General features: G+C 46.2%; 1 protein-coding gene across 1 annotated transcript; it reads right to left on the bottom strand.

The window, feature by feature from the left end:
- Positions 1 to 1,072: 1,072 nt before the first annotated feature.
- HDGFL3 (HDGF like 3) lies at positions 1,073 to 23,115 on the bottom strand. The gene is made up of 6 exons (XM_055141059.1): positions 22,928 to 23,115; positions 8,081 to 8,157; positions 5,949 to 6,087; positions 5,204 to 5,362; positions 3,173 to 3,319; positions 1,073 to 1,767 (listed from the first exon to the last, which is right to left on the bottom strand). Exons 1-6 carry the CDS (start codon positions 23,009 to 23,011, stop codon positions 1,762 to 1,764), a joined length of 612 nt encoding a protein of 203 aa, XP_054997034.1. The 5' UTR covers positions 23,012 to 23,115; the 3' UTR covers positions 1,073 to 1,761.
- Between the last annotated feature and the right edge of the window lie 736 nt (positions 23,116 to 23,851).

The following is a 23,851-nucleotide window of genomic DNA, read 5'->3' on the forward strand; positions in this document are numbered from 1 at the left end:
CTCAGAAAGTATACCACTCCCCCTTCATTTTTTTTTTCCCACAAGTTTTAATTCAAACCAATATACTTAAAAATTTTAAAGTGCCTTTTTTTTTTTTGGAAAAAAAGAACTGGCATGGCACCCTTTTTCAGCTCAGTGACCAGTTCCTATGTGACCAGTTCTCCTGGAATAGAGAGTTCATATCATGAGGAAAATCAGTCTCTGCCGAATGGGAGGGACCAGGCGCAAGGCCAGTGCCTGCACCCCAGGGTGGGGGAGCACACTGGGGCTGCCTCATCCCACACGCCTTCACTCTACTCTCATCACTGCAGATGGTCCTAGGTTTTATAGCTTTATTATCTTGTCACTGAGAGGAGGACACAGAGCCGTATGGATGTGTGGGGAATGCCAGGGTCTGAGTGTTGGGTCCTGTCCCTGGGAAATACTAGCTCAGACAACCAGGAAGTGATTCCTCTCCCTTCTATTCCCTTCCCTCCCACCAATGCTTCACAAAACCTGGATCCCGGAGTATTGGGGAAAAAGAACAAGAAACCCTCACCTGCACTAGATTCTAATGTTAACTTGCTGTTTACCACTTCTGCTTTAATATACGAATTACATGAATACCTCACATTACATATATGAAGCCAAGTTACACCGACTTTACAACCTCAAATCTTACTCCCAAGTACACATTCCAATAAATTTATTTTGTAAAAACAATACTTTTTTTTTGTTTTGTTTTTTTGATTTTTTTTTTTTTTTACAGTAAACTTTTCAACTACAAACCTCGAGTACGCGAAAGAGGCTCTAAGGACAAGCATAACAGGATCAATAAAACCCAAACCGACTACGTGTGTTTCACAATTGAAGCCGGCATAAAAATAAATAAAAGTCTCTATTATCACAAGAGCAACAATAATGTACACATAATCATGGCTTGTGGATGGATAGTAACTATGCTAATTCTAGTTCCAAAGGAAAACAAGAGTTCATTTTCAGTCTAGGTTTGAAATCAGTGTGCTCTCGGCTCCTCACAGGGCTGCTGCTGCCCCCACTGTCACGTGTAAAGTATCTACCTTGAGAGACGAGCTCAAATTGGCATTGGGAAAAAATAAATCATCGCCTTTATTTTTACGTAACACAGAGACTCACTAACCTCACATACAGAAACTGAGTTTGCATACATAACAACGTGGACCTGGAGAAGTATCAGCTGTCAACTAGCTAGTTCTAATATGGAATAGATATTTTACAACATGATTAAACTTTTACACATGGCCTCAAAACTGAAGAGCAATTTTACTCCCATCTTCAATATGCCGGCATTATGTATCTAGGAATTGGTTCCTGGGCTCTGCCACAGAGAGGAAATCTCTTCAGCATTACGTTGAGTGGTCATTAAACAAATGAGAATTTATACTGAACTTAGTGTTTGGTGGCCCTGGAGGAAAGGCAGGAGAATGATGAGCCATAATAACTGCCTTGATCAAAGGGATCCTAGATGAGGATGAGTTTGTGCAAAAATCTTGACAATCCTTAGTGGTTAAGGGCAACTTCATGCAACCAAACAACATGGAATTAAATCGAGAACCTTCGAAAAGTCGGAGAAGTCTTTTTCTCCCAAACACAACAGAAAGGAATGTGAAGAACGTACACACACTGGGGTTCAGTCGGTGATAACAAGACTAGGTGTCGGTTCATATCAAATCCAAGAATGTCAGACAACCAGCGAAGAACTTTCCCGTGGTTTCTCTGAACACGCAGCAGTCATTACAGTAGTTAGGTCTGTTAAAAAAAAAAGTCAACAAGGCTTTTTAGGGTGCTAATCATCAGTGCTGCCCACCCCTAGATGGGTCTGTGACAGGCCCTTCTGTGGGTTCTGCACGGCAGCCAGAACAGCCTCTCCTGGTCTCCCCTCTTCCCCCTGAAAGAACCAGCCACAGGGTGGTGCTGTTGGGCAGGGTGCAGAGGGCAGCCCTGGGATGCAGCTGACCAGGAGAGATGGCCAGAGTATTTGGGGTAAGGGCAACTGCTCAACATTTCAGAAGCATCTGAAGTGGAGGTGATTTGATCTGCACATTCTCTACTATCTAGATACTTGTGGCAATCACTCAAAGGGCAGTGAAAGTTGACAAACTCAGGAAGTACTGAAAGGAAGCCAAGATTTCTATTTCCTTTCTTGGTGGGGGCTGAGAGGTTAATACTGAGCAGCACTTGGATACTCTTAATTCCTGGTTTAGTTAAGCTCGGGGTCTCTCCAGGTGGTGCTTGAGACTGAACCCAGGGGTCAGCAAGCAAAGCACCGCTCCTGCCCAGAAATACAATTCATAGCCTTTTCTCTTCCCAACAAAACGAATCAATCTTTAAATAAATAAATAAATAAATAAAATCACACTTAAAATCTCTGACTATTGGGGTTGGAGAGACAGTACAGCAGAGAGGGCACTTGCCTTACAAACACCAGACCTGGGTTCGATCCCCGGCATACCATATGGTCCCTTGAGTGATTCCTGAGTGCAGAGCCAGGAATAAGCCCTGGGCACTGCTGGGTGTGGCCAAAAGCCATAAATTAAAAAAAAAAAGAAAATGTGCCCTTATATAAAGCATATGCTACATCTAATTTTTTCCCTTCTCATGCCATAAACATTCTTGCTTGTGTCTGTGTGTCAGAAACTCTCTCTAATCCCTAATGACTTCTCTGCTGTGCCAGGGACTCAGGGGTTTCTTAAACTCTCATGGCCATGCTGTGCCACTGGCTGCTTGGCACCGGATGGAGAGTCCAGTAGATTCTCTCCCAAACCCTGAACAGCCTAGAGCAGTGGGCGTCCAGGCTCCTTCCACAGGGTAACACTTGTTCTTGAAAACTCATGATGGATAAGTCACTCTCAGACCCGGTCGAGCATCTGGAATGTGGTGAAACAAGCAAGTCTCATCATTTTCAGAGCAACAATGAACAGTGTGTTAGTTGTCAGTGACTAAAGCTACGTTTTCTGTGATCTCCAGGAGGTTGGGAAAATTAAACCCTCCACCATGGACCATTTCCCTTCGATGATTTTTCTGACTGAAAGTGGTGTTAAAAATGTATAGGGTCTGGAGACACACAGTCAGGACCTGGGGGCCCTGAGGACAAGGCTGACGGTGCTGAACTGGGGACCTCACACTGAGGCGGAGGTGCCTGTGCAGCCCTTACCCCTTCGCTGCTTTTCTGCAAGTCTGAAGCAGTGTTTCGCATGTCGTTGCCTGCGTCGCCGCCCTCAGAGCTGCTTTTGTTGCCCTCCTCTTTGCAGTCCTTGTCATCTTCATCTCCCGGAGACTTCCGGGATTGTTTAGAGGATTTCTAAATGTTGGGACAAATTCAGAGTGAGTGTCAAAAGCCGAGATTCAAAGGCACGCAGATGATTAAGAACGCCAATGAACACACCCTCCTCCTGTCTCTGGACACGTGCTCCTAGCACAGGAGGTGACCCAAGACAGGCCTGAGATACCTTAGACTCACCAGTTGCAAAGAAAGGAGGGGTGGGCTCCGTGAGCTTCCAGCACTTTCAAGCACTGTGACGTGAGAAGCAGAGGTAAAGCCTCATGCACCCGCAGCACTAGCTGAATGCTGAAGTATGGTCTCAAGTGCCCCATAGCTGCCATCTTTTAAAAAATGTTTTTATAAGGGCCGGAGTGACAGTACATAGGACAGGGCACTTCTTTGCACACGGTTGACACAGGTTTGATTCCCTGTACCACATACAGTCCCCCTGAGGCTTGCAGGAGCAAACTGTGAGCACTGCCAGTTGTGGCTCAAAAACCAAACAAAAAAATGAAGTTTTTATAATTTTGGGTTTTGAACACTCTGTGTTCAAAAGTGTTCAGAAGTGATCCATGGCGGTGCTTGGGGGACTATATAGGTGCCTGAGATCAAAACAGGGGCAGCCACATTCCTCCCCATAACTTTTCAGTAAGAGAAACTGAGGTCTAGAGAATTGGGATGAATGACCCCAGGTAGTAAGACAAGGAGCACACATGGTGAGCCTTGGACAAGTTTTTATCACCAGGGGATGGAAACTAATCATCTAAATGATAAAGTTACTTAAGAAATATAAGAGCATACTGGTAAACCAGTCTAATTCCATTATCATCTGTTTTTTTTCTTAAATTTCTCTCTCTCTCTTCCTCCCTCCCTCCCCCCTTCTCTCTCTCTCTTTCTTTCTCACACCCGGTAATGCACAGGGGTCACTCCTGGCTCATGCACTCAGGAATCACTCCTGGCGGTGCTCAGGGGACCATATGAGATGCTGGGAATCGAACCCAGGTCGACCGTGCTTGCAAGGCAAATGTCCTACCCGCTGTACTATCACTCCAGTCCCTCCCTTATCATCTTGCAGTGAAATAAAAATGAACTCTGAAGGTCTAAAGCTGAAAATGCAGCTATGGCTCACAGTCAGAGCTGCTTGGCTGACAGCTGTGAGATTATCCGCAAGCGGGCGGCCCCACTGTATGTCTTCAACAAAGCAAACTGCTATGTTTTGCTAAGATTTCCTCTGAGGAGTTTTAGAAATCTTTCAGTTTTTAGCAAAGGAGAGCTAAGGCAAGTCCCTTTTAGTCTTGCAGAAATGAACCAGTAAATTTGCACTTCCTCAATCAATATTTAAAAAAGCAACTTGAAAAGAAAAGAGAGCTTCCAGCTATGTGATAGGACTTATAATCACATAAATTATACTCGCTTCAATTTTGCTAACAAAGCTGCCAACCAGGCTCCCCTGAAAGTGAAGGTCAGTATAGCTTTTTATACATGAACTGGAAGCAGGGTCAGTGGCTTCCGAGGCGAGCAGGCGCCTTACCCTTAACCCCCGAACTCTCTCTCTGGCCCTTCATTTCTCGACTCCTAAGAGCTCATCTGGGGGTTATGGTAGGAAATACTCCCGCCATCGATCCCTGAGTGAAGAAGAGTGCCCCAACTGAGAAGGGGGCATTTTAGGGCCACATCCGTTCTAAAGAGTCCGCAGTCATCCTGGCCGCCTGTGCCAGGTTGGGTGACAGACACTAGGGCCTATGAAGGAAAAGGCCTCACAGGTGGAGCAGAACCCTATGCACCCAATGAGCGAAGGAATAATCTCAGCTTCAAGAAGTTCAGGACAGCAGCAGCGTCCAGGGAGGGCAGGGGTCCACATGCGCAAGGCAGCTATTCCCGCACCAGCACAAAACACAGCGAAGGACAGGTGAGCTCAGTCACCTTGGACGCATATGACTTTTTCCGCTTCGAGCCTGCCTTCTCGTTCTTTCTCTTGCCTTTGCCGTCCTCCTCCACCCTGTCGCCTTCTTCCTCACTGCTTGCATCTGCCGTGTTTCCACCTTCCCCCTCGGTCTCTGAAGAGCTCTGCTGCTGAATTGCCTGAGAAATAAGATACCAGCTAATTATACTCCTGAAAAAATAGCAAAGAATGCAGAATGTGAAAAAAAAATCATTCTATTTTAATTTAAAAGTGTTCAGCTTACTCTTTTGATTTTCCAAATAAAGTACTGTCCATGAAAAGTTCCCAGTGAACACTTGGCCTCAACACTTTGACTAACAGAATTACATTTATATAAAAAAAAAATTAGAAGAAAAGAATTGCATTTATTCCAAAATGGTCCCAGAATGGAAAAGAACTTGGATTTCAGAGTCAGGGAGATAGTACAGGAGGCAAAGTCCTTGCTGCCCTTGCATACGGTGGGCCCTGGCCCTGGTTCCCAGCACCACACAGGTCCCCAGAGCACCACCCACAGTAATGCTGCATCGCAGAACCAGAAACAGCCACTGAGCACTAGGGCCAAAAACACTTCCCTCCTCAAAACAAAACAGACAGCAAAAAAACCCCACAACTGATTTAGAATGGATGGGAAGTAACTATTAGTAGGAAGGACATATACAAAAGATCTAAAAGAGAGTTAAAATCAAAGAAACAGTATTGGCAGGTGAGAAGGAAGGAAACCATTACCTGGTATCCAGTGAACTTCACTCCGGGGTTATTTTCTATTTCCCACAATCCTTCATTGAAGCCTTTCCGCTTATTGGACTTTCCAAATTTGTCTTTGTATTCCTTATAAGGAAAAAGGTCTTTGGGACCTAGGAATGCACTGTAGAAATAGATCAGAAACACAAGTGACACTGTGTCCTTAGATGTAAGATATTTTTATTATCAGCATCGAATAAGGCACCAGAGCATATTTTTGACAAATTTAAAGCATATACTCGAGTGAAGGTGTGCTGGCAGCAGCTGTGGGGGACCCCACGTGTTCCCCACTGAATGATTCTCTGGCCCCCAGCAGCATGTTAGGTCACAAGCTCTCTCGGGGACCTTTGGATTCCCAGAGAGTGCCTAGAGAATGGTCACCAAGTGAGTCAGAGCACTGGTTATGATGCCAGTGAATGGTAAATTCTGGTGTCCAGAAGAAAGAAACATAATCATCTTATTATCTATTAATCCTGCCTCATCCCAGAACTACAACCAAATCATCATGGGTGGGGGATGTAGACATAAAATGGAAACAGGAATGCGGCAAATGCAAAAAAGATACCTCACAAAATCCTATGACCCGACTTCAGAGATTTATTTTGAAGCTCTGAGCCATCTTAGGAGGGAAATATGATCAGCTGCATGACCAACAGTGCTTATTAAATAAAAACAAAACAAATTTCCTGCAACAGAACTCTCACACAAAAACAAGAAGGAAAATGTTCTGAGAGTCCTCTCCTGGCTAGCACTTTCGAGACAAGAAAGGCTGGCTCTCTCTGCTGATGAGTGAAGCTAAAGGATGACGAGGAGCTGGAAGACTGCAACCCTTCGGTGGGCCTGCTTTCCCCCACATCTGACACTCCGATTCCACTGGTGCCCTTGTGAGTAAACACATGTGTTCTTGCTGGAAGCCTCCAGACTGCCATTTTGTTGATGGATTGGTCTTGCCAAATCCCCACCCCCTCAGCTGAGTTGCCTAGCTAGAAACTCCCTAGATCGCCTTAGAGCAAGAGGTGCCACACGTTGGAACGAAAACTCGCATAAGGGATATGGACAATGTCCTTGCCACTTCCTTACTAGGAAGCTACTTACTCTTCTCTTCCCTCTCCCAGGAAGAGGTACAGGTACTGCCTCACCCTCCCTCCCCAGTAAGCAGACAAGAACTGCAGGATGATAGAGAGTGGCAAGTTTGGGCGCAAGAACAGAGCAGTTCGCCTGCCTGTCCTATCTGCCTTTCTCTGGACAGTCTCAAGAAATGAATCTGATTCATTATCTGAGACACTGGATTTCAGCAGTTCTGCCTGGACCCTCCCAATATAATTAGAGAAGTGGCATCTTTGCTCTAGGGTCCAATAAGTCAAAAGGGCCTGGCAGACAGTATAGAGGTAAGGTGCTTGCCTTTTATGTGCCAACCCTAGTGCGGTCCTTGGCACCTTCCCTGAGCGCCACTGGGAGCAACTCCACTGTTTCCAGTAAAGAGCCTAAGAGAGTAGCCCCTAAGTACTACTGGGTGTGGCCCAAAGCCCACCCCCACACCCCCCAAAAAGAGAAGTGAACCGAAGAAATTGTCCTGGAAGGGAAACATACAAGGGCTACCTAAGAACAAACGAAATGGTGGGTTTTTGTTGGTGGTGGTGGTGATGGTTTTGGGCCACACAAGCGATCATCAAGGATAACTCCTGGCTCTGCACTCAGTAATTGGATCTGGGCCCCCAGAGCAGACCACCCTCAGTCTCAAAAGTACCCTAAAGAAGACTGCTGGGTGACATTAACACTGAACTGGAAACAGACATGGCATTCAAGAACAAAAGGAAGCAGAGTCTTTCCAGCAGGGGAAATGCAATATTTGGGTGGGTCACTTTAGGTAAGTGGTTGCAAGGATCTGAACATTTCAAATGAGATAGTACAGCGGGGAAGGCTCTTGCCTAGCATGTGCCCCATCAGGAGTGAGCCCTGAGCACAGAACCAGGAGTGATTCCTGAACACAGAACCAGGGAGCCCTGAGTCCTGCTAGGAGTGGTCCCAACCACCCTCCCTACCCCTTCTCCCCCCAAAATCCCCCAATGTTACAGATGTAGAGCTGCCTGGAGGTCAGGTCAGAGCTGCTGACTTACGTTTCATGGGTGCCAAAAAAGAAGATGGGGTACTTGTTGGCTGGAGGTTTCACGGCGCCCTCTGGGAGTTCATCGATCTGCAGAAGAGAAAATGCAGCTGGGAAATGTTCAGTGAGCTCGTGGGGAAGTTACTGGGTATATTCTTCGAACATTTCCTGGGAATTTCTTGGTAATTTCAAAATGCAATCACTCCAGGAAAGATACGAAAGTAAAGGCACCTCTTGCCTTGGAAGCGACTGACTGGTTCCATCCCTAACACCATCAAGAGTGATCCCTGAGCACAGACAGAGGCAGGAGTAAGCAGGAGCACTGCTGGGTGTAGCCTGCTCCCTAAAACATTAATCAGAACCCCAAAGATTTTTATATTCTCGGGTCTGACAAAATGATTCTAAAAGTATTACTTAGGCGGGAGGGGGGCAGGTGGGAAACTGGGGACATTGGTGGTGGGAAATATACACTGGTGAAGGGACAGGTGTTGGAACATTATCTGACTGAAACCCAATAATGAACAAATTTGTAAGTATCTCACTTTAATTAAAAATAAAATAAAAAATTTAAAAAAAGTATTACTACTTAAAAAAACTACCACACGTAAAATAGTGCTCTAAATTGGTTACAACTATTACAACAATATATAATCAGGAGCTAAGCTATCAATTGGATTACTCCTAGGAGTCTGTCCTGTGAAATGATTCAAAAGAACAACAAGCTTCTCATATGTATTTTATTAACAGTGAACTGTCAAACACACACACACATACACATGAAATAGTCAATTACTAAGAAATGTCATCTCTTTTCTAGACTCCTCTTTCAAGCCTTTTTCCCACTCATTTAAGCTACCTTCCGTGGATGAGTATATGATTTTGTATGCCATTGCTCGCTTCAAATCTTCCTATTATTTCTTGGCTTACAGCCCTCAAAGCTTTGCCCCTGAGCCCACATTCACAGCAGCCTCCCTCCAGCTGCCCCTGAGGTGCCCCTGCAGCAGCTCTACACCCTCCTGTTAGGAAATGTGCAAAGCTCCCTTAGAAATCTGGGGTATTTGGAGGGAGGTGCTAGAGAGATAATACAGCAGAGAGGGCATTTGTCTTACTACAGCTGACCTAGGTTCAATCTCCGGCATCCCATATAGTCCTCCAAGTACTGCCAGGAGTAATTCCTAAGTTCAGAACCATGAGTAAGCCCTGAGCACTGCTGGGTGTGGCCCTCCACAGGAGAAAATATGGGGAATTTTTGCACTGGGACAGAAAAAAAAAAGCATCAGTGCACATTTGCTTTCCTAATGCTTACAACAGTATGAGATGTCAAAATGTTCTACTATTTATTTATGTATTTATATTTTGGGGACCCCCCACCCCCGGTGATGCTCAGGGCTTATTCCTGGGTCTGTGCTCAGGGATCACTTCTGGCGGGGTTCAGGGGCCATATAGGGTGCTAGGGATCAAACCCAGTTTGGCTGTGCGCAAGGAAAGTGCCTACTTGCTGTACTGCCTCTCCAATCCCTTAATTTCTGTTTTATCTGATAGAATTACTACCATCTTTCCATTAAGTTTACTCAAGTCTGAAAAATGGCTCTTCCAATAATTTTTTTGTCTTCGACCTCTTTACATTTCGTCACTCTCACAAACATTATATAGTTGAATTTTGCTTACTGACCAAAATGGGGAGCAATCCAATGTCTGTACTTACAGTGTCTATACTTTTTTCATTGTTCACCCTTTATTCTATGAATTGTAACTCAAACATCTCATTTTAAACTCTGTAATTACTTCATATACGTCAAGAACACTATGAAAGTAGACTTATACAATAATATTATGATATTATTTAAGACAAACAAAACAGTCTTTAGTATAGAAACAAAATTAAGTGCCTTCTCCTTGCCTTTCTCCATTTTGTATTCAACTTTCCTCCCACCTTCTATTATTTTTTTGATTTTTGGGCCACATCCAGCTGTGCTCAAGGCTTACTCCTTGCACTGTGCTCAGGAAGGAGGAGACCATATAGGCTCTGAAGATTGAATCCGGGTAAGCTGTGTACAAGGCAAGTGCCCCCACCCACTGTACTATCTCTCTGGTTTCACTTCTATTTTGTTCTACTGTTTGGTGTATGGTGACCACTTCTGTTATGGTGACTAAAGGTGACTAGTCAGATCAAAAATAATCTGCATAAGCAGTTAAAAGAAAGAGGAAGAAGGTGGCAGCCGCAGATGGAACAGGAGCTCAACCCGGGACTTCCCCAGTGTGGGTTGAGGCGAAGATCCAGAACCACCAAGAACATATCCCAAATGGAGGGGTTCCCAGCATGCTGGCACACTGATGGAGTGTGCGCTGAGAACACACACTGAGTCTAGCTCTAACATAGACAGTGAGAGGGGGTGGGGAGACAGAGGCTGGAGAGCCTGGCCCTTTAGGCGGAGCAAGCAGGTGAGCAGAGGCTTCCCCTCCTGACTGTGCCCAGTCATTTACAGCAGGTTGCGTTTTTTTCCTCCACATTCATAGATACAACTGTGTACACAGCATGAGTTTTTAGGAGGGAGGGAGACTACAATGCTTCACACACGCTTTGAGAATATGCTATGAAATTATCTGCATTATGGAAATCCTTGAATTCAGTTGGGATAGATGTAACTTGTGTATTCTGAATAGCAGCATAGTGAACAGTGACTGGATCTTCCATAATTTCTTCAGCTTCACCCTGAAGGGTAGGTGCTGACTGAATTTACATATATGTATATGTGAATAGGCTGGAGCAATAGCACAGTGGGTAGGGTGTTTGCCTTGCACACGGCAGACCTGGGTTCGATTCCTCTGTCCCTCTCAGAGAGCCCAGCAAGCTACTGAGAGTATCCTGTCCACATGGCAGAGCCTGGCAAGCTCCCCGTGATGTATTCGATATGCCAAAAATAGTAACAAGTCTCACAATGGAGACATTACTGGTGCCTGCTTGAGCATCGATGAACAACGGGAGGACAGTGCTACAGCGTTTTCAGAAAAAAAAAAAAAAGGACTTAACGGCAAACGAAATTTTTATGCACTCTCTGGTGCTTCTATAGCCAGAGAGAGATTTCTGGGAATAATATTTTAAGATCATAGATGAAGGTATTTTTTCATTTTAATGGGAATGACTAGGCTACTTCCAAAAACGGGCTACAGTAATTCACACTTCCACCTCAGAATGAAGTGACACCTATCTCTGGCGGCAGTAGGTATTATTACTTTTTAAACCTGCATTTTTCTGCTCGAGGTTCAACATCCTCTCACTAATTTACTAATTTACTAATTTACTTCAGGACTTGCCCTTCAGTGAACTGCTTTTTCAAATTATTTCTGCATCTCTCAAGGGCTCTGTCCTTTCCTACTCATTTGGGTGTATAAACCTGGCAAATCTCTCTGCCACCCGGTCCATCCACTAAAACATTTCCTTCTCTGAGGTTCCCAGGCTCTTGCCTGAATTCTCCAAAGCTCCCCTTCTTTCCTTCCTGCTAATCTCCCCACAGTCCAGGATTTCTAGCATGCTTATGAGTCTACCATTCTGCTCAGAGCCACAGAGGTCAGTGTAAGCGTCCTAATGACACGCTGGTCCAGTGTGCAATGGCTCAGCCTGTGCTCCACACTGGGGAGCTGGCCTCATGCTCAGAGGGCTGTTCCAACTGGAGGCCAGAAGGGCAAAGCCCATCCACTTCTCTATCTCACACACAGCATGTTTCCGCCAGGGAGCCCTCATGGTTACAGGGATGGCCGGTGTCCATCCATGTACAAAAGCTGTACATGATTTTCTCCCACAGAAAGTTCAACCCTACTCAAATGTCTACTCTTTTGAACACACACACAATTGCATGCTCCCCTCTGGCCCTGCTGCATCTCCATCCATCGCCTGTGCCTCAAGGGGCTACTGTGCCATCCGTCACTTCTCTGGCTCTCACTGCTGGCCTACCCACCATCAGTGGGATGCCAAGGATCAAACATGGGTCAGCCGTGTGCAAGGCCAACATCTTACCTGCTCTGGCCCCAAGCTTTTTCTTTATTGACAAGAGGACTTGGTTTTAATGTTGTCAAATTTAAGTCTCTTCCCATCACAGCAAGCCTTGTCTAGCTGTTTTGATGGAAAGTCTTTCTGACTCCAGGACATGATATATTCCCTCCTCAGAGCTTTTCACACTTTCATTTATGCAGATATGCGTTTTTTCATATAGTGTGAAACAGGCTGATTTCATATGGATTTTATGTAGTGAACCCATATGGATTCTGTACTCAGATGGGTAACTAATCATGCTAGCTAGGGTTAAATATAGTCTTTCTATTACATTGACACCCTTCACAGGTCTTGGCCTCACCTATCTGTGGACCAGGTTAGGAGTATCTTCTTTCAGTTCTACGGAGAGTAAATCTGAACCAAATTAGGTTTAGCTTACTTTGCTATTACCATTGGAATAATTCTATAATTTTATATATGGTAGGGTTAAGTCCTACATTATCCATATTCATAAATATTCTTGGCTATCTGCTATCCATATATATTTATTAACTGGGGTGTGACGGCCATGCTTGATGTAGCTCAGGGGTTACTCTGAACTCAGCTCTTGGGGGCCCCGCCAGGAGGTGCTGGGAATAAAAACCAGAAACCGCTGGATGTAGAGTATGTGATCCAGCCCACTGGGCCATCTCTCCAGAGTCCTTCCATATAGTTTTTTGTTTTTTGGGCCATACCTGGCTGTCCTCAGAGCTTATTCTGGCTCTACACTCAGGAATCACTCCTAATGGTGCTTGGGGGACACTATGGGATGCCAGGGATTGAACTCGGTCAGTCATGTGAAATTGCTCCGAGCCCCTGACATTTCAATATTTTGACGCCAGTTATTCCAATGCTAATCCACATGGAATTCAAGTCTAATCAAATCCCAATGTGGTTTACCGTGACTTTCCTCAAGCTGAGAGATACCAGCTACCCATACCCCACTCAGAGATTCAAAAAGGCTTTAATCAAACTATGTCTTGGAACCCAGATGTGATAAATCTTATTATCTATTCCCACAGTTAGATCTTTTATTAATGTCTAGAAATTTTTATTATATTTTTGATAATCAATTTTGAACTACCTCTTCTTTAGAATTCATGTTATTAGCAGTTGACTCTCTAAAATTAACTTGCTATTTAATCATCTTTTTCATTACATCTTTAAAATTTTTTTAAACCACTTTAACTGTTCCTGAAAGTTTTTTATGTGGCTAATTTATGTTAATTCCCCTAATTCCACTTGAGACCTGGGTATTCATACACTCCCTCCTGTATCTAGTAAACCATATTCACTTTTTTTTTTCCTTCAATGGGCAAAAAATATTTGAGGAACACCGGTGGGGATGAGCCCAGGGAGTGAAGGGCTTGTACATTTCCCAGGGCACAGCCCCCGAGAACTTTCCACAACCTGTGGGAGAGGGAAGCAAGGGCAGAAAGAAGAATGTGCTGGTGGCTTCTCTGGCATCTAGATGGCAGGCAGTGCCCAGAGCAGTGTGCACATGGAGATGGTGCCCGAGACAGTGAGGCACACAGCAGGTGGGAAACACCTCAGGAACCTCACCAGAGCAGCAGGAATGAAACCTGTCTAGTGCATATGATTAGAACTCATCTCTTTTAAGGACAAATATCTGAAGATGATTTTACCTTCCTTCAAAAAGCACCAATGAAAGAATGATGAAGAACAGCAACAACAAAAGGGCTGAGGAGAGGGATCCAAGGGGTGGAGTATGAAGACTTGCATCCCGGAGTCTCAGGTTTAATCAGTGACCATGCACACCCCACTGTCCACCTCCACACCTGCTCCCAGCACCATGCCAGGAACAGACTCCAAGCAACACCATGTAGCCCCCCCTCAAAAAAAAAATAAACAAAACTATAGAGCTGGAGACATGCTTTGCATGCAGGAGACTCGGTTTTGTCCTAGGTACCAAATGGTTCCCCAAACACTACTAGAAATGACCTCTAAGCACTGAGCCAGGAGTGGCTTCTGAGTACTGCCAGGTGTGGCCCTCAAACCAAACCTAATTTCTGAATCGTCTACTTTAAAAATGATTCTGGTACAAATGTTATGTGTGTATGTTTGACTTCTCATCCCATATAGGTAAGTAAAGAGGACAACAAATTTTATTTTTTTAAAATTTTCATTATTTTGCTTTTTGGGTCACACCCAGCAATGCACAGGGGTCACTCCTGGCTCTGCACTCAGGAATCACCCCTGGCGGTGCTCAGGGGACCATATGGGATGCTGGGAATCGAACCCGGGTCGGCCGCGTGCAAGGCAAACGCCCTACCCGCTGTGCTATTGCTCCAGCCCAAGGACAACGAATTTTAGTGCAACTCTCACTGACTTTCTCTGTCACTGTCACTGCATCAAAAAGAGCAAAGCACTTGAGTGCTATAGTGTCATCTCCATGTCTCCTCACCTCTGAGAAGCAACACTATACATCACCTTAGATGTTACATCATGTCACTTCTCATTAAAGTCTTCAGTATTGTCTGCAGCAGGGAAGAAGCAAGAGAACCAAACTTCAAGGAAGCTCCACGCTGGATGCAGTTTTTTTTCTCTCATGAGTAGTCAGATTACAAATACTATACAAACTTCTAAAAATTAAAACTAGTTTTGAGTCCAGCATTATTGACATCAAAACCAGACACAGATATTCATGGAAAGGAAGGGAATATTGATACCTGCTACAACATGGATGAACCAAGGATGCCCATTATGCCATGGGAAAGAAGCGAGACACAAAAGGCCACGTTTTAGCCCACTGAAGGAAAATTTCCAGAATATGTGCATCAACAGAGATGAGTAGATTAGTGACTGCCGGGGCTAGAAGGCAGGGGTGGATAGAAAAGGTCTGTTTAATGGATATGGGATTTCCTATCAGGGTGATGAAAACAGATTTTGGCTGATTTGCACTGATGGCTGCACAACCTTGTTTATAGTAAACATGAGTTGTATGAAAGGATGAATTTTATGGTATTTTAATTCTATCTTAATATACACATACCCCAAGACAAGTCATTTTTTTGGGTAGGTAAGTGGAATTTAATACTTTAAATAATTTATATAATACAAAGGCCAAAAGAGGAAACATATATAAAAATGGATAGTAAAAGAGTATTTGCAAATTTCAACTTTCATTCTTGAGATAATTCTTAGGAAAACAAGATAAAGAATACTGATGTGAAAACTATACCAAATACACTAAGGAAGTGAAATATTGTCTTAAAAATCAGGGCAGAGAAGATCACATTTAACATGTGTTCTTCAGGGTTCTAGTGAAAGAATTCTCAATCATTTCCAACAAATATACATGCTCCAGCGACAAAAGAAATTAGATGCATACAAATTTAGGAAAAGCAATGTCAAAGTAGAGCAGGATGACAGAGTAAGATGAAAATCTCTGGAATGTGTCACCAAGACCAGGTTGAAAATATGACAGATGAATTTTGAGTCAACCAGTATTCATAGATAGGATGTTCTCTGTGTCCCCGGAACTAGTGTAGATGCTGAGGTGCCACCAAAAAACAGGGGCAAACATCCTTGCTCCGAGGAGGAAGAAAAATAAAACCGTAAATAACCACCATCATAAAAAAATGTAAATCCTCCAGCATGCAAGATTATGGGGTAAAGGATATGAAAATAGCTAAGAATAAAATGGGTCATAACTTCAAACAGGATGACTTAAACATTCTCATTAAGAAAGTGACATTTGATTCACAACTTTAAGTGATCTGGAGCTACTTCGGAGTAAAGCACAACCAGGTCCCTGAGGTCTCTGAGGTGAACAGTTGAGGAAGGGCTGGGTAAGCCGGCTCCACCTTTCAGGACAACAGCTCCCCAGTGTTGCTGAGAACTGACCTTCAGGGCTGGAGTGATAGCACAGCGGGTAGGGCGTTTGCCTTGCACGCGGCCGACCCGAGTTCAAATCCCAGCATCCCATATGGTCCCCTGAGCACCACCAGGGGTGATTCCTGAGTGCATGAGCCAGGAGTAACCCCTGTGCATTGCTGGGTGTGACCCAAAAAGCAAAAAACAAAAACAAAAACAGAAAGCAAAATTGGAACTGGAGGGGATCAGCCAGGAAATCCACTCAGGTAATTCACCCAAGCAAAGGAATACGGGAACATGAGTACTATCTGAATATCAAACATTTTGTCATTTTGTTGAGATTGGTAGGATGGGGGCAGGGAGATAGGCAGGCCTAGGACGGGGCTGTGAGTGTGATGCAGCCCAGTAAAAAGGAACCGGGTGGTGTGTGAGTGGGGGTGGGGGTGGGGGGGAACGTGGAGGAAGGAAAGCAGTGCAAGTGGCCATGGGGGGTGGTGGTGGGGCCAACCAGAGAGGAAGCGAGTGGTTGGGATCCCAGGAGAAAGGAGCGGTCAAGGACTGGCTGAGCTTTTGAGAAGAATGGCTGAAAAGCAAATTCAGGGGCAGAGAGGAGGAGTCTGTGGCACCCATTCTCAGCACACGCCTAGCAGCCACTCCAGCCTGGGTGAAAAGGGCACCCCCAAGCCCTTGCAGTGAGGTTTCTACCCTGGCCCAAGAACTGAGTAACAATGAGCCATGGAGGTCCTCTGTCTCCTCACCCATCAGCAGCTTTGCACTAGCATGCCCATCCAATTATGCTGAAATAACATGACCTGAGAAATTGTGACACGTCTCCACTGGATATGATTCACTTTCTCTAAAGCTAAAGATACCATTAGCATAAAGCGCCTACTGTGGGGACAAGGAAGGAGAAGCAATCTCAGGAGTTATCTTTTTGGATGTTCCTCTCTCTGTAAATGCTTGAAAATCTATGCAACTCATATTTTAGGTTGTTTCAGGCTTATGCAGTACTCTAGACTTCTAACTTCTGAGCTCAGGGGTAACTCCTGGGCAGGGTTCAGGGAAACCATCTGCAGTACTGTGGATCAAACCCAGGTCATCTGTATGTAAGACAAGAGCCTTATCTCCTGCACTGTTTCTCTGTTCCACAACTCATTTTTGTTCTTGTTTTTAGGTCATACTCAGCAATGCCCAGCGATCACTCCTGGCTCTGTGCTCAGAAATTACTCCTGGTGATGTGCAGGGGGACCATTTCTGGTGCCAGGGATCCAAACTCGGGTTGGCTACATGCAAAGCAAGCACCCTGCCCGCTATCTCTGTGCATTGTCTGCACCTCATGTCTATATTTACTAACCATGACAGGCCACAGTTGGACTGTTACTGTAGGTTTAACAATGCTCATTTTATTCTATTTATTTATTTATTTATTTATTTGCTTTTTGGGTCACACCCGGCGATGCACAGGGGTTACTCCTGGCTCTGCACTCAGGAATTACCCCTGGCCGTGCTCAGGGGACCATATGGGATGCTGGGATGCTGGGATTTGAACCCGGGTCGGCCACGTGCAAGGCAAACGCCCTACCCGCTGTGCTATCTCTCCAGCCCCTAACAATGCTCATTTTAAATGTTCTGTAGCGGATGGAGAAGCCACGGTACATTCCCAGGGTCTCCTTCTTCTCTTGGAAAATCTTGCTATTACCAGTGACACTGCTTGCCCCCACCAAACTTTGAAAGCTGAATGGATACCTCCACTTCTGGGTAGCCTTAGAGATGACCATCATACTCGAAAAATCAACCCACTTCGAGGGTAAGTCTCAGGATCAAGTAGGACAAGGACTTTATTCACAGCCACTTTGGGTGTGCAACACGGTGCAGCTTCATTTGCCTCCAAATCCCAAGTCCCGTGGACCCTGTAGCTATAGACCATATCACTCAGGAGATTTAGAGAAACAATGGGAAGTCCGGTATGTTCCAGAGCCTGGAGTCAACTCGAAGGAAGCTCACCACTGGAAGAGTCTTGGCTACAACTGTGGCTGCCCCAGTTCTGGAGCAGTGGACAGTGAAGAGCTGGCTGTTCTTGGGAAAGGGTTTCTAGGTACTTCATTAGCAAACACACTTTTCACATGCAGGTTTACATTCATTTGTTGGGAAAGAAGAATGCTAAGACTGATCATCATCACTATTTTATAGAGGGGCTGTACTTTTTAATGTTTTTGGGAATAGAGAAAAAGTATAGCAGGTGGTGTACTTGCTTTGCATTCAATGGACCCAGGTTCTATCCCCAACATCATATATGGTTCCTTGAGCCCAACAGTTGTGATCCCTAAGCACAGAGCCAGGAGTAATCCCTGAGCACCATGAGTGCAGCCCAAAACACACACACACACACACACACACACACACACACACACACACACACACACACACACACAATCCCTTACAAACCAGGAGAGGGGTATAAAGAGGCAGCTTGTCTTTGAACTACAGGTCCAGCTTTCTTTCCATCTGCTGTACGAAATGCTGCTTGGAAATCTGGAGAATGTCATTCTGAAGGCTTGAGTGTACCAATAACTAGACTGCTTCTCTTTTACCTTTACATGGCTCTCTGTGTCCATAGAGATTATTTAACCTAACTCCAGCAAATTCTTATTAGGTAGGATATCATTTGATTATGGTTAAAAAAAACCCCATTCAATTAATACCTTGATTTTTTAAATTAAAAAAAATTTTTATTGGTGGTGTCAAGGACAGAACACAGGGCTCACACATTCAAGTCATGAGCTCTGTCATTGAGCCACATCCCTAGCTTCCTTACCACTGTTTAATTCAGCTAAAAGGAGATTACACACATGAATGGAGGTGACATAACATAGGAAAACACAATTCTAGGGGCTGGGAATGCAACAGTGGGCAAAAAGCTGCACAGGCCAGTAGTACCCATGATTTAGCTTCTAAGTGCTACGGAACCAGAAACTCCTACTTGCCTCCTTAATGCTCAAGTCTATGGGCACTCCCACACTACAAGGTTTTGGAATCTGTACCAAAGCCAACATCATGCTCTACACTCAGAATTGATTTGAGTGGACCTCTGCTTTCTCCACATGCAAAACAAATGTCTCATTTTTATACAGCCTCTCACAGGGCTTTTGAAGGAAACACGCAGGGCAAGGACAGCTGTCACAGATACTCTACAATTTAAAATTGCCAGCCTTAAATTGGGTGATAGGAGAGCAAGGAGGACACTTGTTTTATACACAGTCAACCCAGTTCTATTTCTGTCACCCTTGATGGTCCCAAGCCTTGCCAGGAGGGATCCCTTGTGCAGAGCCATGAATAAGCCCTCAATACTGCTAGGTGTGGTCCCCCACTTTCCCCAATAAATAATTAAAATAACTTAACAAAAAAAAAGATTGCCATCCTCCCAGCCACAAGCACATAAGAAAGGTACTATCAGCTAAGGTGAAAGGTATGAAGAAGCATTTGGCAGTATGTACATTGTAATACTTTGCACAGCTGGGAGGATGAGGAAAAGCTGAAAAACTATAATTATAAAAATCACGAAGCCACATGTGTAGGTACATATTCACAATGCTTACTGCTAGGTAAAAGGACATTAATCTTTCTACAATGAGAGGGGCTTGATTTAGGACTCCGAAACTATGAAATAATGACTTAATTACTACTTATGTTATTATGTTACCTACTGTTAAATAAACATTATTTGCATAATAAAAATTTACACAGGCGAAATTAATATTTATAACACAAAGGTAAAATTGTTTTCCCTTTCAAACAATTGGAAATAATTTTAAGGTTAGTTTACATTGTTAGCATATCGTTCCATTAAGGTTCTGTATAATTTGCCCTTCTACTTTATCTGTGGCTAAGAACCAGTTTGTTGGGACTTCCAACTTGTTGGAGTCTGACACTTTTACAAAATTCACTAAAGAGGAAATAAAACAAACAGACATACAAAATGCAAGTCCTGCTTTTTCTTATGACACCAGGAATATAAAGTTACTCTATTAAGTTGCTGAAAATAGTTCCTGAACTCTTAATTTCTGTACCACTCTATCAGTGACAGGCTGGCCACTGAACCTGCCTTCAGCAGCTCCTGGGAATGACTAGGAAGGCTTTTAGCAGTGGACTAAATAACTGCCTCAAGTAGACTAGATTCTAATCTGACATCTGGAGTTTTCTATAAAAGAAGATAAATTTCTTCAATAAATAAAAATATTAGAGATCTTTCCTGTTATGTTTACTTACTAGCCTTCTGATACTGTGTTTTTCTAGATCGAAGAGACATTCAAAATTATATACAATTTTAAACTAAACATTTTTTTAATCTAGTTCTTTTGATCTAGTTCTTTAATCTGATAAAATATGATAACTGAGCACATTCAGTAGAGGAGGCACTAGAGCTACGAGGTGCAGCTCTTAAGTTTCCTATTCAACATAAGTGCAGCAATTTAAAGACATGACAATAATGCAAGGGTCTCTACACCCTTTGTTAATGGAAACACTGGGAAGCAATCTTCAAATTCTAATCCACAACACTTCTTCTCTATTCTGCCTTTAACAATAAACTCCTCGAGGCTCAGAATATTTCTAAAGACCAGGCTATAATTTTCAAGGACCATTTGGAATGTAAAGTAGGATGTTTATAATCTTTAAGACTTTGGCCATCTAAAGGTCTGTCACGGCTCCAGTCTCCAGGCAATGTGGCACGGGTTTTCTCCCACCCACCCTTTTATTTTGCAAAGAAACTGGCAGATGGCCGGTCCATTTTCTTATACTTAGTCTTGGAAGCAAACAAGCAATTTAAACTTTCTATTTCCATATGCATACTGTCCATTCACTATGCCTATTTCCAACAGGTGAATCTGTATTTGAGTCTGCATTTTCTCTCAGAAGGGGGAAAAAGGGATCAATAAAAAGTACTGACCCTGGGCCTAGAGAGATAATATAGCGGATAGGGCGCTTGTCTTGCAAGCGGTTGACCTTGGTTTGATATCTGGCATTTCATATAATCCCTAAGAACTACCAGGAGTGATTCCTGAGTGCAGACCAGGAGTAAGCCCTGAGTACCACTGGGTGTGGCTGTTCGCCACCCCCCCCCCAAACAAAACAAAAACCTGACCCTAATGTAATGACATGCATGTGAAGATGTTGTCTGGGATTACATTGTATTTTTCTTGTTTGCTAAATTACTTCAAAATGCCTGAGAAGCAGAATGGTGGGGGGACCATGAGCAAACATGTGCTGGAATAAACACAGTAAAATGCTACTTGTAGGAAGTGGGTGCTAGAAGGGTGTTTGCTGTTAAGTTTCTCTCAGATTGAGATTTTTTTGTAATAAAATATTGGGAAAAATACTGAAGCCTACTCAAGGGTTGAAAACCAAGATGAGTCCCTGATAAAGGGGAAAAATTAGAAATTCAAAGAGGAACATTTTCCAATAGCAGAGTACATGTGATGTGGAAATCTGTGGGCTGAAAAGTGGCCCTGTTTTAGGTTAGTAAACTGAAAACTTCAAGTGGCAAGAACATACCTGGGAGCAGGGCTTGGTGCTCCCAGAGAGTGCTCTGGGCCCCACTGGCATCTTCATTCTGGAGGGCCCAGCACTGTCGGGAAGCTCCTCCACACAACCTGAACCCTCTGACAGTCACAGCAAATGGTGTTTTTGAAATGTGAACAAACTGGATTTCTTTCCTAGTATTTTCTCACATCACCCTTTACCTTTAGGCGTAAAATGGGGGCAATGTCTAAGAACTGGAGGGAAATAAAAGCATGAAGCAAACGGCATCACCAGAAGAGGGACTGCAGTCTTTCCCTACCTTCTCCCCTCAGAAGCTGCTCCAGGCCACTCACTATAAGATAACACTTAGAAAAACAAGAGACATGTCATTTCCTGAATCAAGCGAAGTAGGAAGACAGATTTCCTTTCCTCTATCTACCCTTATCTAAAGAACAACCTAATAGAGTTTATGTTCTCATTTGATTTTCTATTTTGCCTCCGTGTGGAATTTTGACTTTGGAGGAATTTTACGTCTATTGAGAGGCACAGCTGGTTTTGCTAGAATGACCTCAGACGGTTCATCCATGTAAACAACATATCAGTGACATTTTTAGACTCTCTCTTTTTTTTTTTTGACTCTAGGAAGGTATATTCCCACCCCCCCACCCGCCCCAAGGTTTGATGTCACAGTGTCACAAGGGTATGACCGTAAGGTCATCATCATCTTTAACTCACTGCTGGCTCGGTGCAGGGTTTTGGGGTGCAGTGGGTGGATCCCGGGCTTCACACACCAGAGGCATGTGCTATGCCACGGGGGGGGGGGGACACCCCAACCCCACAGTCCTGTGTTTGGGCCACGCCCGGCAGTGCTCAGGGATCGCTCCTGGGGGGGCGGGATGGAACAGGGGTTGGCTGCGCGCGAGGACAGCGCCTTCATCCCTGGACCATGTGTTCCGGTCCAGCTGGTCACTTCTGAATGGACAACCACAACCGAGGGTTCCCCGGAGTCCCAGCCCGGGCCTTTCTGAACCCCGGGGGTCGATGGTCTGAAAATACCCAGTTATTCCAGCACCGAAACTTCGCCTTAACTTAACGGCCACCGCGGTTCAGAGGTGCAGAAACTTCTCCGCACCGCCGGGGAAATGGGCCCTGAAATGCGGGGTTCCTCCTGGAAACGGGGGGTGCGGGCGCGAGCGGGGGCGCCGGGGACGCGGGCCCCGGTGCCGGGCCCACCTCCGGATGCAGGCCCCTCCCGGCCCCGGGTCCGAGCCGCCGGCCCCCCGGCCTGCTCCGCCCGCCCGGGAACGCGCACGGCCACGGCTGTGCCCGCACAGAGCCCCGCGGCGGCGGGCCCGGGTCGGGGGTCCCCCCGGCGGGGGCGCGGGCGGCGGGGCCCGGCCGGGCCCAACATGGAGGGAAACGGGCCTGCGGCGGGCGCGGCGCCATCATGGCGGAGCGGCGGCGCCGCGTACTCACCCGGGCCGGCCAGTGCGGGTAGCCCTTCATCTTGGCGAACACCAGGTCGCCCGCCTTGTACTCGCGGGGCCGCGGCCGCGCCATCCCGGCCGCCGCCCTGCCCGCTCGTCGTCGCCGCCGCGCACCAGCCGCTCCCGGGCCTCGAGCCGGCCGGGCGGGCGGCCGCTCCGACGAGGGACGCGGCGGCGGCGGAGCGCGGGCGGCGGGCGGGGCGGGGGGCGCGGCGGCAAATCAGCGGCCGGCGCGGGGGAGGGTCCCGGCCCCGCTCGCACGCGCCTCAGCCGCCGCCCCGGCCTCGGCTCCGGCCCCGCGCGTCCCTGTCAGCCCCGCGCCCGGCCCCGCGCCTCTGCCAGCCTCGCGCGCCCGTCAGCCCCGCGCCCTGCCCCGCGCCCCGCGCGTCCCTGTCAGCCCCGCGCCCGGCCTCGCGCGTCCCTGTCAGCCACGCGCCCGGCCCCGAGCCCCGAGCCCCGCGCGTCCCTGTCAGCTCCCCGCGCGCCGGCCTTGGCGGCTCCGCGCCGGTCTCTGTGGCTCCCCGCGTCCCTGTCAGCTCCTCGCGCCTCGGCCCCGGCGGCTCCGCGGGTCCCTGTCAGTCCCACGCGCCCCGGCCCCCGCGGCTCCGCGCGAGTCCCTTCGGCTCCCCGCGTCCCTGTTAGCTCCCCGCGCCTCGGCCCCCGTGGCTCCGCGCGTCCCTGTCAGCTCCCGGAGCCTGGGTTCCGTCAGCTCCCCACGTCCCTTTCAGATTCCCACGACCCTGTCAGATCCCCACGTTCCTGTCAGACCCACGCCCCTCGGCCCTCCAACCCCACCCCATGGTGCCTCAGATTCTGCTATGACCGGCCTCAGACCCCTCGTCCCACCCCTGATCCCCCCATGTCTCACACCCCATGAACCCAGACCAGGCACCTCAGCCTCCTCTGTCCCACC

This window comes from Sorex araneus, chromosome 6 (assembly GCF_027595985.1).
Source record: "Sorex araneus isolate mSorAra2 chromosome 6, mSorAra2.pri, whole genome shotgun sequence".
Classification (NCBI taxonomy): domain Eukaryota; kingdom Metazoa; phylum Chordata; class Mammalia; order Eulipotyphla; family Soricidae; genus Sorex; species Sorex araneus.

What these genes read in the sequence shown, in the direction of transcription:
- HDGFL3 (XM_055141059.1), bottom strand. Translation starts at nt 23,011, where the DNA reads ATGGCGCGGCCGCGGCCCCGCGAGTACAAGGCGGGCGACCTGGTGTTC. An exon ending in ACCCGCACTGGCCGGCCCGG is followed by an intron (nt 8,158 to 22,927) that starts GTGAGTACGCGG and finishes TCTCTTCTGCAG; the next exon opens with ATCGATGAACTCCCAGAGGG. An exon ending in AAAAGTCATATGCGTCCAAG is followed by an intron (nt 3,320 to 5,203) that starts GTGACTGAGCTC and finishes CCCAACATTTAG; the next exon opens with AAATCCTCTAAACAATCCCG.